The sequence below is a fragment of the Megalops cyprinoides genome, chromosome 7 (genome assembly GCF_013368585.1).
Source record: "Megalops cyprinoides isolate fMegCyp1 chromosome 7, fMegCyp1.pri, whole genome shotgun sequence".
Lineage (NCBI taxonomy): Eukaryota > Metazoa > Chordata > Actinopteri > Elopiformes > Megalopidae > Megalops > Megalops cyprinoides.
In genome coordinates this window covers 12,296,126-12,311,745 of record NC_050589.1, presented here as the reverse complement: position 1 = coordinate 12,311,745, position 15,620 = coordinate 12,296,126, and the positions used below count along the sequence as shown (strand labels likewise).

At 41.3% G+C, this 15,620-nt stretch overlaps 1 protein-coding gene across 1 annotated transcript; it reads right to left on the bottom strand.

Annotated features, from left to right (window-relative positions):
* Nucleotides 1–623: 623 nt before the first annotated feature.
* On the bottom strand, nt 624–15,202 carry LOC118780321 (sodium- and chloride-dependent GABA transporter 2-like). The gene is made up of 15 exons (XM_036532755.1): nt 15,007–15,202; nt 14,391–14,525; nt 13,122–13,262; nt 10,956–11,043; nt 7,362–7,494; nt 6,863–6,997; nt 6,416–6,519; nt 5,779–5,873; nt 5,008–5,120; nt 4,339–4,476; nt 3,854–3,956; nt 1,862–1,962; nt 1,264–1,434; nt 786–891; nt 624–631 (listed from the first exon to the last, which is right to left on the bottom strand). The coding sequence occupies exons 1-15, from the start codon at nt 15,200–15,202 to the stop codon at nt 624–626; spliced, it is 1,767 nt and encodes a 588-aa protein (XP_036388648.1).
* Between the last annotated feature and the right edge of the window lie 418 nt (nt 15,203–15,620).

Sequence of the window (15,620 nt, the reverse complement as noted above, 5' to 3'; positions counted from 1 at the left end):
CAATTTTATGGATGTACAACTCAGGGGTCCATTTTTTGCAGTGTCCTTAGGACAGATGCCACTGTGCCTGCTAACTGTGTGATTTGCAGGGGTATTTATAAGATTACATCACAGTGAATGTAAATGAATGATAACATCATATGAAATATTATTTTGGAATGTTGGATCACTTACAATGTTCTCCCAAGGAAGATCAGTTGCACTGTGTTGCTGTAACATCTTATAAATAAAGTGTTTGATAAACAAATTAATACAAAAGTACCATGTAATAGCATTTTAATAAAAGCACAGTCCTAGTTAAAGGGATTTTCTCTGGTGATTGTTTAATACATATGTGAACTGTTTTGTTTGATTCAAACAGCTTAATAAATTTACAGACACAATGGACACACTACATTAGATATACCAAAAATGCAAATAGTACAAACAGATGAGTACAGACAATGGATCAGAATTACCATGGTTGCTTGAAGAATTCGACAGCCAACATCCAACTTCCAACTTTCAACTTTCAACATCTAACACCCAACATTCAATATCCTACATCTAAAACATCTGGCACAATAATGCACTAATGCTAAATACATGCTTCTCTAATTAGAGGAACAAAGGACATTATGTTACTAAAAACCTGAAATAAAAGTACACGTAGTCACATGTGGAACAGGCAATGAAGTCACCGCTACTCATACCGCGACTGTACTGTACAATGGCTTGTATTTTGCTAGATGTCACTTACATTTGCACCTCAACAAGCTCAACTGTACCACTTCCCTTTTGCTCACGTGAGGAAGGAATATGGGTGGAGTCAGGGTTCAGGGGGCACCGCTCAGCAGTCTGCTTCTGGTTGAAGGTCAGGTCATTATTAGGGCGACACAGCTGTTTAAGGCACTAGAGACGACAAACAGTTTGTTAACAGAACACTACAGTCTACAATTAAGCAAAAATGCTGAAGGTAGATCACGCTAGCCAGCCATATGACTTTCAGACTTCGGGGAAAACAACACTCCATTACACAACAACTCAGTATATATCTTTGGATGTCATTATTGGTATTAATTAACATATCAGATATTATTAATTACTCTCTTTGTTACTTTAACACTTACTCTTTGTGAAAGAAAAAAATTTTTCCAGATTTTTATGAAACCGCTGCATGCTCCGTTGAGTCAGATGAGACATGAACACATTTAGAATGTTAAGCAGTGGATATCTTCTCATTTCCTTTTATAGCACTTCTCTGGTTTAGTTTCAGTCACATACCTGCCACACGGTAGCCTTGGACTGAGTAATTTTATAGACGATCCACAAGGGCACCAGCAGCACGGAGAAGAGGCCCAGGAACCAGCCAAGGACGTAGGCCCAGTCTGGGTACAGGTAGGTCTTATTAAACTTCAGAGGTTTGTACTTCACTATGGAGAAAATGAAGGTTCCCTGCAGAGGCAGACACAGAGAGGATCAGTACTGAGAAGTGGAAAAGGAGTTACCTAACATATAAACAGCCCCTGATTTCTGAGGGATTCAAGTTCCAATGAAATAAAATTCTGTCTGCTGACACTAGCAATAATACTTTGCTGGCACTGGTGTGGTTTTGTGGCTTTGTTAAGCTTAATTGTAGACATGTATCATTACTATAGGTTACTTGTATCTTTCTTACCAAGTTGACCTATGCTAGATGAAGGGAGGAAGGTGGTGTTCAATTTATCCGGTGTTCAGGTTTCACCCAGAACCAGGGATGTCCTGAAAACCTTTCACCATACTCTAGCGTGCATTGGTGCATCTCAAAGGAGTCAAAAGTAGAAACTGGAATTGAAGTGGACCCATGACCTGATCCTTACCACTACCACACCCCAGAACCCACCGTACAGACTGCTGGGGTCACATAGAGCCAGCAGTACTTCATATGAGGCCAGGGACGGTAACCAATCATGTCCTCGATGTTGTCATAGAGACGGTCAGCACCTGCAGGAGGCACAGGCACGTGACCCGACATGAGGTTATTTCATAAAGACAGTTCTTATTATTTTTTAAGGGATTTAACTCAGTTGCACTTTCATGCTGAAACAGTGCAGCTTGGTTAGTCTGTGGCAGCCATGTTGATTCACTTAAAAACCGAAACTGAGCAAATCTGTTGCCCAATAGCCTATAGATGATGAGCGCAAAGTTCTGAGTGACATCAGTGGTTTATGAATCAGGTGTCATTTTAACTAATAGGCTAAAAAAATCCAGCGTGACAGGAACAGTTAATTGTATTGCTGAAAACACTGTGAAATATGTGTGCCCAAGGAGAAAGAATGACTTTAATTAAAAATATCAGGCTTCTGCATGTTTTTTGACAAGGTTATGCATTATGAACACCTTCCGTGCCCTTTTTTTATCACCTGTTTTGTGTTAACTTTCAGTGGAACATGTTCTTCCTTCTGGCTCCGTCAGATAAGAGTAACCATTAAATAGTAGCCTCCTGCTTCCACACATAACAGGGTCTTGTGATTACACAACATGGATACTCCAGTTCTGCCCTTTGCAAGAAGAGGTGTGAAACTGATCTGTAGCTATAATGGATGCAGACCTGTGAAATAACATTAACATTACTGAAAACTAAGCATTTTGTTATGTATGACCACCTCCGTGTTAACTGAAGGCTTGTAATCAGATAGATAGTAGAGACAAAAACTGCCTTCTGGGAACTCGAGGCAGAGAGTCAGCAAAAGGGATCACTCACAGTTCTGTAAAATATACATCATTGATTGGTTGAACATTGACCACCCAAAAATGGCTTGAGGGCTCATATTGAGATCAAGTTAAAAAACGGTCCATAGTCAGGACTGGAATATGCACTCGCTTCTCCATTCCTGGAACAGGGAAGTGTGGTGCACTGATGCTGTGCTGGTTTGAAAAACCAGTGGGAGAGTTTCCTGCTCTTGAGCTAATTTGGCACAATTCATTTGGATGTCAAACAAAGTGCAAGCTAAGAGCATGAAAAAAAGTTGTTTTGAAGATTAACGCCCCTTTTAATGCCAAATATTTTTACTTGAAAGACAGGCATTTGGATCTACTTCAGACTGATTCTGGATAAGCTATGAAGCACACACATCTTGTAGCTGAAGGGGATGGCTCCTCACTGTTTGGAAGAGAATAAGAAGATTAACCTATCAAGTTTGCTACTGTTCTGCTGTCTGCCTGGAGCTGCTTGGGGTACAGCTGTTCCTCACATAATGCTCTCCTTCCAGGAACCCCATTAAGTCTGTTCATTTTTCCAAAAAGTTTCAGGATGTTTTTGCAATAACAATAAAAAACATAGAAATGAAGGACTTTCTTCTCCTACAGTCATCAATTCATCCCTACTTATCTTTCAGCAATTCAGGGGACACGATAATCAAGTAACACCTCTCTGATTATGATAATATTGGTCTTCTACATAGCCAGTAGGGTCGAAATTTAGGTTTTGAATTTAAAGATAGTGCCTAGTGAAACACGACTATAATAAAAAAAAAGAAAAAACAAAACAGAAAAAACGTAACTGATTCAATGAGAATAACTCAAAAAGTATTTGTTAATTAAAGTGCCAGTAGACTTTACCAAGACAAGATGCCAGCTCAACATAACATCATCATATTATAACCTGATCAAATTATACATCCAGAATAATAAAAAAGCAGACAAAAAAAAACAAAACCAGCCTATAAATAGTAAACGACCACCTCAGCTGAACACATACCATTAAATGGTTTTAGAAAAAAAAACAAATTTAATGCAGCCATGTGACACATAATGCGAATGGTATTTGTAATTTAAAGAGTCAGCATTTTTACTGAATTCCACCTAAAACAGACATGGGGAACCGGGGTCTCACCATAAATCCAGCCGACAGCTATGGACTGGCAAATGGAGAGCAGAAGGAGATTGTTTCCACTGCAGACGTAGTGGTCAAACAACTGGAGGACGTACAAGCCTCCCTGCGGAGAGAGAAAAACACACAACATTAGACACCAGGTGGCCTGTCAAACCACAAAGCAGCCACACCTCATAGTATAAAAACAATATAATAATGAAATAAACTTGAATAAAATCAATTAAACTTGAATAACTCGCATATTTAAGTAACAATGTCATAAGTGTGTTGAATGTGGTAAATACATGTGAGAGCGTGTGAGCTGGTGTGGCACTCTGTGGCCCAGGAAAGAGTGCAGCCAAGAACAGGAAGTGCTGCCTGGCATCAATACCCATTCAAATCATCACTCACAAGCTCCCAGACTGCGAGGGTCTCCTCCTGCAGCTTTGTTCTTACCAAACACCAGTGCGACCACATTGGAGAGAGGAGGAAGGCGGGACTCTGACCTCTGTGATCATGACGAGGCCGAGCAGGAAGCAGACCGCACAGAGGCCCAGCAGCAGAAGCTCCCGCCGGTAGCCCCTGCGGAAGACGCTCGGGAACATGTCCGTCACAGAGGTCATCAGGCACTCCAGACTCACAAACTGCCGCAGAGGACAAACGGAGACAGAGTCAGAACAGCCACATCTTTCCGCTCACAACACCACCCAATGCCTGACATGGCGATAAACATACTCTAGACCCATTCTGTGAGCTTTTGTTCTGCTAAAAAAACTGGACTGGATATGGTTTCTGTCCTTCACTTTTTAAAAATGTAAAATCCTCAAACAAACCCCCCCCCCGAGACTTCTGCTATGGTGATGAAGCGTCTTAAGTTTCCCTTCATAACCTATATGGTTGACACATGGAACTAGTCTTGTTGCCCCTCTCTTTACTTTTTCATGAGTTTTTACAGTCTGTCCTTATGGTGTGGTACCCAGAATTGGGCACAGCATTGTAAAGATTTCTAAGGAAAGCGCTGGATAGTGATGAAATCCAGAAAAGCAAACAAATCATTTCAGTTCCACCCAACGACAATGACATCTTTAAAAAACCTATGATGCATGCTTTAACCAGGAACAGTAGTAGAAACAGAAAGTAGTCAAATCATATGATTTAAAGCTTAGAAGCCTCACCTGTGTGTCGGCACCCAGTAAGATGACCATGATGAAGAAGCAGACGGCCCACAGCTGGGGCAGGGGCATCATGGCTACAGCCCGAGGGTATGCGATGAAGGCTAAGCCAGGACCTGCATTCAAACACACATTGTAAGAGCATAAAAAGCAACTGCTAACTTTGTGATAAGGTAATAGTCTATGTAGGATAATTTGCATTAATTAATTATAGTGTAATTAACTATATATTAATTACACATTGTAATTGCTACAAAATATAATGCTGGATATGTTGGCTTTATGTTAATGGATTCCTCACTGCACCTTTGATTTTTAGTTATCCTCACAGTAAATGCTGACTCATTATGCCATCATTACCGCTTTCACATTTTTTCCTCTGTGGGTTTTGTCACAAGAGTATATCACAGAAGTACTTGTGAAATCAAATGTGTATCACTGTGATGTTTTTGAAAGTTTCAGTAAGTTTTGAGCTCTTTGCAGAAATCTTTTATGGCACACAATCACTCGAAACTGCAGATGTGTTGTTGATCTGCAGACAGCACCTTGCTGCTCAAAGTGGCACAAACAAAGAAAAAAAACAGCTTCTCTATGAGTCAAACTGTCACTGGTACACTTAGCGGCAGTGTGTAATGCCTGTTTAAAGGCTTGGAAATCTATACAGGTTGTACAGGCATATTTTCAGCAGTAAAGAAATCAGACTCTGTAAGATACAGGATTTGAAGTTATTTTAGGCTGTGTTACTTTGGTACCACTACAAATACGAATTCTTACCTGATGCAGCAACTTCAGATATGGGCAGTCCCTGCTCATATGACATGAAGCCCAGCACAGAGAAGATGGCAAATCCAGCTACAAAACTGGATCCACCATTCACCAAACACAGCAGAAATGTATCCCTAATAGGGGACAGGTGAACAGATAAGGTATCACTACAAGGCCACAGGAGAATAGATTATCCAGTAAATAGATCACCTCCTTTCTCAGCCTGTCTTCCTGCTAAGGGGAGACCATGTGGATAGATATAGTAGAAGTATAGTAGCTTTTGGAGTCATCTTTATCACGACATTACTGCAGACAGAAGACTGAGTGAATCCATTCATCTCTCCTCTGCAAAGCCACAACAATTGGTTTCCCGCACTGTGACCCTTGAAAAATACATATTGATGTAGCCTATATATCACAATTATATATTTGTAATAAACTTGTAATATATAATCCCAATATAATTTCTGAACTTGTCCACAGAACAATGATGGAGGGCAAAAATCTAAAGGAAGGATCAAAGGATCAAAGGATCATAAAGTAGTCAAATCACATTGTGAAAAGTATATAAAAGGATGCGTTCTGCCCAGGTGTACACCACAGCAGCACGAGACAGCTTCAGCAATGAGGGGAAATATAATCTTACTTGTAGCAGTTATTGTTGTACTGGTTGTAGCTACCCAGAGCAGTCAGGCTGCCCTGACAGATACCAAAGGAGAAGAGCACCTGGGCCCCTGCATCCATCCACACCTGTCAGGGGGAGAGAGGAGCAGATCAACTGACTGCTATGACACAACCCACAAACTGAGATTGCTGGGCTGCTTATTATATGTAACAACTTTTCCTTTACATTTATTTCATAAGGCACTTTATAAGGAGCCCATAAACACATTTTCATGCCACAAGGTTAATTTGAGATTTGAGAGAAGCTCATCTGGTTCAGTTCAGCTAACTGCAGCTCTTCAATTGCAGAAATAGATGAGCCACCTCTTCCACTGAGGGCACTGCTCATATATAGTCTGCTGTATGATCAGTAGTTCTACACGTGTGAGTTGATCTTGCCAGCAAAGACACCTGGCTGACTCCCTCCTACCTGAGGGTCTGCCAGCCGGGTGGGGTCTGGGTACAGGTAGAACTGCAGGCCCTGTGCGGCCCCGGGAAGGGTAAGGCCTCGGACCAGCAGCACCAGCAGCGTCACGTAGGGGAAGGTGGCTGTGAAGTACACCACCTGAGGGGAGAGCAGACACGCTGCACACTTCCACCTGAGTCCACAGATCAGACTCACTACATGTCGACTACACACTTAAACTATTTTATAGTTATAACTATTAGTGTTGTCTAGTGATTCCGGAGCACAACTTGAAACCCAAAAAGGTTGTGGTTCAGTTTCCTGGGAGTAGAGGAAGCATGGCTGGGAGACAGACAAGGAACTGTGCTACGGAGGAGATCAGGGCCACATGGCTGCCAGAATTCTGGATGAACTGGAGCAGTGGGAGAGCATAGTTCCCTCTTATAGTTATCACTCGTTATTATCCCTGAAAAACATAGTGTGATTGAAAGCTTGTAACTTGTCCACTGATGGGATTGTCTACCTTGCCAGTTGACCGCACACCCTTCCATACGCAGAAGTAGCACAGCACCCAAGCCAGCAGCAGGCAAAGGGCGAGTTCCCAACGAATATCGCCCACCTGGTCGATCCCTCCAGAGATTTTCAGCACCCGCTTCCTGAGAGGAAGAAGAGAACATTATTATGACCCGAGTCCCCGCTCATTCCAAAGCGCTATCATTCATAACAATGCTCAAACAGAAGTGTAGTTTTGTGTGTGTGCCCGTGCGCATGTGTGTGTGTGTGTCCGCGTGCGTGTGTGTATGTGTGTGTGCTTGGGGGCTCAGGTTAGGGCATGCCTGTGTCATTCATTTCACCACACAGGCTAGGGCAGCACAGCAGCTATGCTGGCTTAAAATGGCTTAAAATGAATATGGATCACTGCTGCATTGCTCCCACCCTGCATTTTCATTTTAAATTCCCTTAAATTTCACAGGATCAGGTTCAGGGTCAGTCGTGGAAGATTTCTGTTTTCTCTTTGGTTGACATGACATATACAGAAGGACAGTTACAGTACATACACTAAAGACATGCTACAGGGCTGTTCTAAAGGCCAGATTTACTGTAGGACTGTCAGTGCTTTGTGAATGCAGACAGAGTTGCTGCAGGGCCACAGCTATTACACTGGATTTATCAAATGCAGTTAGTTTTAGAGGATAGTTTTCCCCACTCTGTAACTTTCCTCCACATTCAGATTCCGATGTGTTCAGGCAGGTGTGTACGTGGGAGGAATGTGCAAAAGGAGGGTGGAGATTTTTTGATAAGGTAACTACTAACTCAATGTAACGTGTTGAAGCATGTGTTAATTCATGACTCTTGGTGTGAGAATGAAAAGCAGACAGTAATTTGGTGACCACTGATGTCTATATGAACGGTCTATTAATAAGGAGCTCTCACCCAAACATGACACAAAGGACAAAGACTAAGCAGAAAATAACTGGAGAGGGTCTTTCGCCTGAGAATTTCTGGTTAAGTGGCTAAGTTCAATGCACTGTCTGTAGTGCTGAGTGTACCAACACATATTAACCTCCACGCAGACAATTTATTATTTCATTCGGGCCATTGGTGAAGACATAGCACCAGTATGATTAGTCTATAGCAGGGGTGGCTAAAGTCCGGCCTGCGGGCCAAATGTGTCCCGGGGGCAGATTTTAAATGGCCCATGGCCTCTCTCCCAAAATATACTGTGAGTGGCCTGCCACGGTGCCAGCGCTACAGTACAATATTAGGCTATGTGGTGAAATGTGCTATTCAAGTGGCTCACCACATGATGGCAGCACTAACTACAGTTTGTAGATCTGCAAAATATTGAAGAAGAAATTAAACTTGTCACTTAATAACAAACTGACTGGTTATTCAGTCAGTAGCCTACCAGTCATTCGCTATGGCTGCAAAGAAGCACAAAGTTGATAGTGAGGGCTACCGCTTTCAAGAGAGATGGAAAACGGAGTATTTTTTCACTGAAAGCCGAAATAATTGCGTCTGTCTCATTTGCCAAGGGACTGTCGCTGTTATGAAAGAGTTCAATGTGAAGAGACATTACAAAACTAAGCATAGTTTGTACCAGAAACTGTCCAGCTGTGAAAGGACTAACAAAGTGAAGCAACTGGAAGCTAGCTTGGCCTCTCAGCAAAAACTCTTCTCACAGGCAAAAGATTCAAAGGAAAAAGGTACTAGAACTAGCTACGAAGTGGCAATGCTAATTGCAAAGCACGCGAAAAAGTAGGAGTTTTCCAGTTTGCCTGGCTTATAATACCAAGGCACGGAGAATAGTTAGATAAAGAATTATCTACAGACATCAAGAGATGAGTGAGAGGGGGGCACAGTTTGACTTTTTTTCACTAGCCTGTGATGAGAGCACTGACCAAACCAATACAGCTCAGCTACTTATTTTTTTGAGGGGAGTTGATGTGACATGAACATTACTGAAGAATTACTTGGGGGAGGATTTGTTTTAGTCCGTGTCTAAAGTTGTCAATGACATAAAACTGACAAAATGAGCGAAAATGAGTGGAATTGCTACCGATGGTGCATCTTCTATGCTAGGTAAAAGGGGTGGATTAGCCATGCTGATACAGAACAGAGTCCGTGAGCATGGGGGCGATGCCATTAAAATTCACTGCATCATTCATCAACAAGTGCTGTGCGTGAAATTTATGAAATTTGAGCACGTTTTGAAGCCAGGCTTGCTATGTTATTGATTACAGCCCATTTAATTGTTGATTTATTATTACACTGAAAATAAAAGCTTTTAGAATGCATATGTAAAATTAAAAACACCCTCGGGTGTTTTCACAAGATCTAATTTGGCCCCCGTTGAAAAAAGTTTGGACACCCCTGGTCTATAGGTTCGCCAAATGGCATGGTGTGACAGAGGGTCAAGATTTATTACTTATGTTGGTCCAGCACAGGGACTTCAGTGTGTCACAGCTGTTATCTGGCCCACTCTAGGCTGGATGCACCAGAAACCCCCCAAATTCCTCCAAAACCATAAAGTGGAAAAGATCGCCCAGTTTCCTTTCATTCAGCAAGCGGAGGGGAGAAACACCAAATGATCATAACGGTGCATTGGTGCATTCAGGTTGACAGGAATTTATGTAAATATCTGCTGGCTGTCAGAAAAGAGACTGGGACCATGGCACAACAGTAGAGCAGCCATTTGTCTCTGAAAAACTCCTTAAACAAGAGCCATTTGAACAGGCAACAGTATTACCAGGTTGAACATATTTGTGTCAGTGTCACAACTACTTACCACAGATGTAAGTGGTCTGAGATTTAGCTATGAAACTGAAGTAGATGAATATGACAACTGACGTTGGAGGGATCATGGCTTTGGCAAAATATTCAACTATTACTTTACCTGACCACACACTTCCATTTACTTATGACACTTTTACCTGTGTTTAAGCACATTAACAATATACTTAATTTACTCATAATCATATATAAGTAAAATACAGCAGCTGTAGTGATCTCATTTCTTCTTTCTTCATATTGTCATGGACCTGACCGCTCCCATGGACTCTAAGCACAAAGCCCTCCCAACATCCACTACACCCAGGTAGGCACACATCATGTCCTTCAGCCTGCAGATTAAAAAATGCCAGGAGAACTGGACCTGCTGCCACCACCACAAACTTGCATAACTGCAGTTGAACTGACATTAAGCTGCTTGTGAGATCCAGCAGTGCAGTCTAACACTGATGTGTTGTGTGTGCCCATATGATTATTTTTCTGCTGTAGCTGATTAGGCTGGCAGTGTTTTTCCATCATATATTAAAGACCTCACCCATATCATTCTGGCAGTATGTCTCTAAAACCACCAGAAGGCACAATGTGAAAAATCATGACAAGGCCTTTTGTGTTGGATTTTGTTTAAACGCAAAATTGAGTTTCCATGCTGACCCCCAGTCAGCTGAAATCCCCTCTGCTCTTGTGGCTGCAAAGAACACTGTGACAATAACAACAAACATCCTCTGCTGGACTTCAGTCCTTTTCTGTTAACCCTCTAACCCACAGTGTGACTCTTGAGTGAAAACACGAAAAACACGCATCACACAGCGCATAGGGTGAAACTTACTCCCAGAATTCAGTAGCAGGTGATGTAGCGTTTTCTGGTACCGTCCAGTTAGAAGATATGTTTCTCTTATCAAACTCCACACAAGCAGCTGTGAAAATATGTATTTTTTTCTTACAAAAGTAGAGGTTAAAACAACATAAATCTACAAACTGAACATTAAAACTATATTCTGGTACTGTTGAAATGCCAAGACTTTTCTTACTTCAGATGAAGACATTGAAATCTTGTAGTTTTCTAAAGTTTGCAAACATCTACATGCTGACATCTCTTTTGTATTTTAATCAAGCCTCTTCTTCCTACTCCTACTGGTGGAATACCTTGCATTGAAGCGTACACATCATGTGACTGAGATACTGAGGATGACATGGATGAAATATTTTTTGTGCATGTTGTCATTTAGTCAATGGTCTACATAAACCAAAGATTTTCATGTTTCATAAGTATGTAACTATGTAAACAAAACATGTAAAATGAGCAAAACAAAACCATCTTAAATAGCATGCCCTGCACTCTAACCACTGACTTGCAAATGTCCTACTTTAATTTATTTTTTTTGCTTTGAAAGAGAAATCTTTACTTCATAATGCTCATCTTTTCAAAATACATTTTGTTTTGGACCACTACTTCTGCGACTTCAGACAAGTTTTATTAGGAACCACATGGACTGGGTTTAGGTATAAATATCACCAAAATCATAAAAGTTAAGTCAACAGTTAAATAATGAATCCTGTAACATTACCAACTTTTTGGGAAAATTTTGTGGAAATTCCCACAATGATATTCATTGTTATTTACAGAGGCTTTGTGCTATTCACTACTTTGCTGTTTTATGCTTTTGATGCAGGCAAAGTCTGCCTTCTCTGCACCGGTCTGGCTTTTCACAAGTTCATCCAATTGCCTACAGAGGCTACTTTGTTTAAAGAACACCATCTAAACCCAGAGGTCTGGAAGGCACATGGTGTTAAAGGCCTTATTCTGATCTCTGCTGATGAGCTGAGGCCCACGGATGAGACTATTCTGGCACAGATCTCTTGCAGTAATACACACCATGTCAAAGTCACAATTTCAGGCAAGTGTAAAATGCACCTGCATGAATGACTATCCTTGTGTTTAACTGTATTGTTATTGGATAGTATGTCCAGATTTCACTGGGTGTCAGGTCTCCTATTTCCAAGGTAGTGCTTAAGGGCAGTATCAGATTTATTAATGGTTTAGGTTTCTCACAATTAAGTTGTCAATAATCAGAACTTTGTTAGCTTTTGAAACGCTGTACTTTCACAGAGTTGAGATGAAAGGGCTGTTTATATCTGTGAGAGTGCACTGCAGTGGTGAGCCATGCCGACACATTTCATGCCAGAGGAAAAGGAGCGCTAAGGGTTTCAAACCAGAAGAGAAATTCAGTTTGAGAGCCAAAAAAGTGGATTTGACCGTTTTTAAATTTTGTCTTTATGTTGTAATGAACATTAAGATAATGTTATTCATTGGAGGGCTGGCAGTATGAGATGAAGCAGGCCTGTAAGATGGCATTTCTAGTTTCCTGACCTTGTTATCAGAACAAGGTTTAAATAACATTTATTGCAAATAATAAAATTGATAATAATGTCCAAGGAAATAGCTTTCATAAATAAATACCATACAATGCATTTTTTGAGAGAAACTTGACACTGGATATAGTTTCCAAGACAACTTGCTGGGTAAAGTACATATATTGAGAGGAAAGTGAGGCTTCATAAACCTCACAACAGGTGCGAGCTGTCATTTGTCAGCATTGACTAACCAATTATGATGTTCCACTTTGGAGATTAAAGTCTTTGGATTGGATCATATGAGTCAGCAACAGTCAAAGTATGGCAGCTCTTCCCATTATGGTGTTCATGAAGCATCTCTTCAGCCTCCTCCACGGAGTAGGTGGAGAAGATATATTTTCAAGTGGCAGTACATTTGAATGAAAAGTATAACTTCTGCAAATGCAGCTGAGAAGAAATTACCAGAGCATCTCCAGCTTAGACTCAAGCTCATATCAAATGCAATGACAACAGAACAAAACTCACAGGTTTCTTCCTGAGGTGCCTATACCTGTACCTGCACTTCTCTGAGGTTAAGGACTTGGTCATACAACATCTAGTCCAAACACTATGGCTGGGCACCAAACCCAAGGTTCCATACCTGTGTTCCAGGTGTTTCTACAGCTGGCCCAAGGCACCTCTGAGCGGAAGGAGTAGAAAAGGTAGAAGAAGGCCCAGGCCTGGATAATGATGTAGGACACAGCTGCATAGGCGATGACTACCTGAGTGGCATAGCCAATCCCTGACAGAGACAATCCCCAGAATAAGACCATATTTTTAATATTTGCTTTTCAGTCAAATCCCCATACATTAGATGTGCAGTTAGGTGCACTGACATGTGCAATAATGAGCCATACACAGTATGTGGTATGGCTCATTATCATAACTTTCCAGTTCCAAACTTTCCAGTCCAACACTCAAAAAAAGAGTTGGCATTAACCACTGGACCTAATTGGATGACATTTGGCATGCGAGATCCTTCGGCACCCCTTTGTTAGGTTTTTAAATCAGAAGTATTCACTCAGAAAATTTTGTATCAGTACATCTGTCACATGTTTTGGCACCCACATTGGATTACCTTGTTTTTTTTGTACCTCGTTCAAAAAATTTCTCAACCAAGGTACTGATTCAGTTGGAACTTGGTATGCATGACATATGTACTGCCCCTTTGCTAGATTTTTATGTTGTTTTAAGTGAAACAACATGGCCACCAATCAATATGCTGCATTTGTTGTATAATAAGCAAAAGATTCTGGTGAATTTCAATGCAAAGCATGAAAAACACAGCGACGCCACGCAATGCAGAAATGCATGACTTCAGTGCAATTTTCACTGCTTCCCATGAAATGCTGCACTTTTGGTTACACTTTGGTATATAAACTACACCAAATTTCAGTGCAATACATTGTAAAAACATGGCAAACAACAGGCAATGAACCTGTCACAATAACAGAAGACGGAACAGCAGAATTGCTCTTTATTTTGACACAATAATCTGAAATCAACCGCCATGTACTTTTGAAAACTTGGCTGCTAATGCCAGACCATTAACCACTCAATATAGACATGAGGCCATATGTTTATACTAGGTAAAATCCGACATTTGAGATGCATCCCTAGCAGGAGGCTGAAGGGTTTCAGGTGAGTGGTGGTGTGTAAAGAATTTTATCAATTTCTGCTGTCAAATGAAATACTCAGAACATAGACTGGTGGTCTGTACTGTACAGTAACATACATGGGGTAATTACAAAGTACTGCTCAGTAAGAATATAATGTATGTTGCACATTATGTAATGACAGAGTAATATTCTACCCCATAAGCATCTGTGTGTAATGTACTTGGAGTGGTGAACTGTACAATGTCACTGACCTTCAAAGAGGGGACAGAAGTACCTCCAGCAGGTAATGCAACCTTGAGCAGTGTACTGTCCCATGGCTGTCTCCAGGAGGAACATGGGGATCCCACAGGTGAGCAGGAAGAGCACATATGGGACCAGGAATGCACCTGTCGCATAGCACACCACCACAGGAATCCAAACTCAATTTATCATTTCAGTCCTCTTCCAATGTTTTTTTTTACACTACTGACATTGTAATTCATGCAATCCATATGCACTGCACATCCTGTTCAATGCAACCTTTATTTATTTATTTTTTGTTTTTCTTTTTCTTTTTTCTGAGACTGCAAGGAGCTCACCAATCAGGTTTGCATGTTTAGAAATGCAGATCCAATGAATGTAAGTATGGATTTCATAACAGCTCCTGTTTCTGAGAGTGCATACAAGTCACATTAAGTCCTCTACAAATGTCACCAAATACCTAAACCAAAAACCACACATGTGCAAAGTTTGGACATACTATGTTGCTGTCACAAAAACACTCTGCTTTAGGTGTGCATGGTGAAATGATCTAGATAGCTAGGTCTGCCTTTATTTCCATGAACAACCTTACATAAGAACAGCTGTAGTCAGTGGTCTGTTGCTTACCTCCTCCATTTTTGTAACACAGGTAGGGAAACCGCCATAGATTTCCAAGCCCCACCAAGGTCCCTGCAACCGCGAGTAAAAACTCCACCTTATTGGCCCACTGGCCCCGGTCAATGAGAAATTGCCCTTTCTTCACTACAGTGCTCTCACGAGTAGATGGGTCGCATCCAGCACCACCCGTGCTCTCACCAGCCATTGTCACTGCCACAAAAATGAGCTAAATTATTAAACAGGTTTTTGTTATCACCTAGAAATTTTATGGCAATTGCCAGAAAAATGACAGAAAGGTCTGCAACAACCGTGTACAAATATATCAATGACATTAAAGTGACTGGTCTGTTGTACTGCAGGGCATGTGAAAGTCTTGTGTGTGGGTAAAATAAAACTCCACCTCCTCCATTACAATGGAAAAAGGCGTTCCTTCCTTCACAAAGCCACAGGAGTTGAGAGGGACAGCACTGTGAGAGCCACAGGGCTCACAGAGCCATTTGTCCCGAGGCATTCTCACAAGTGTCTCTGAGGAAGGTTTCTTTCACCTCCATTGTTTAACCAAAGTGTGGAAGATTAACGCTAAACAGCTGACCCCGCTTTACCAGTTAAGCTTTATTCCTTTA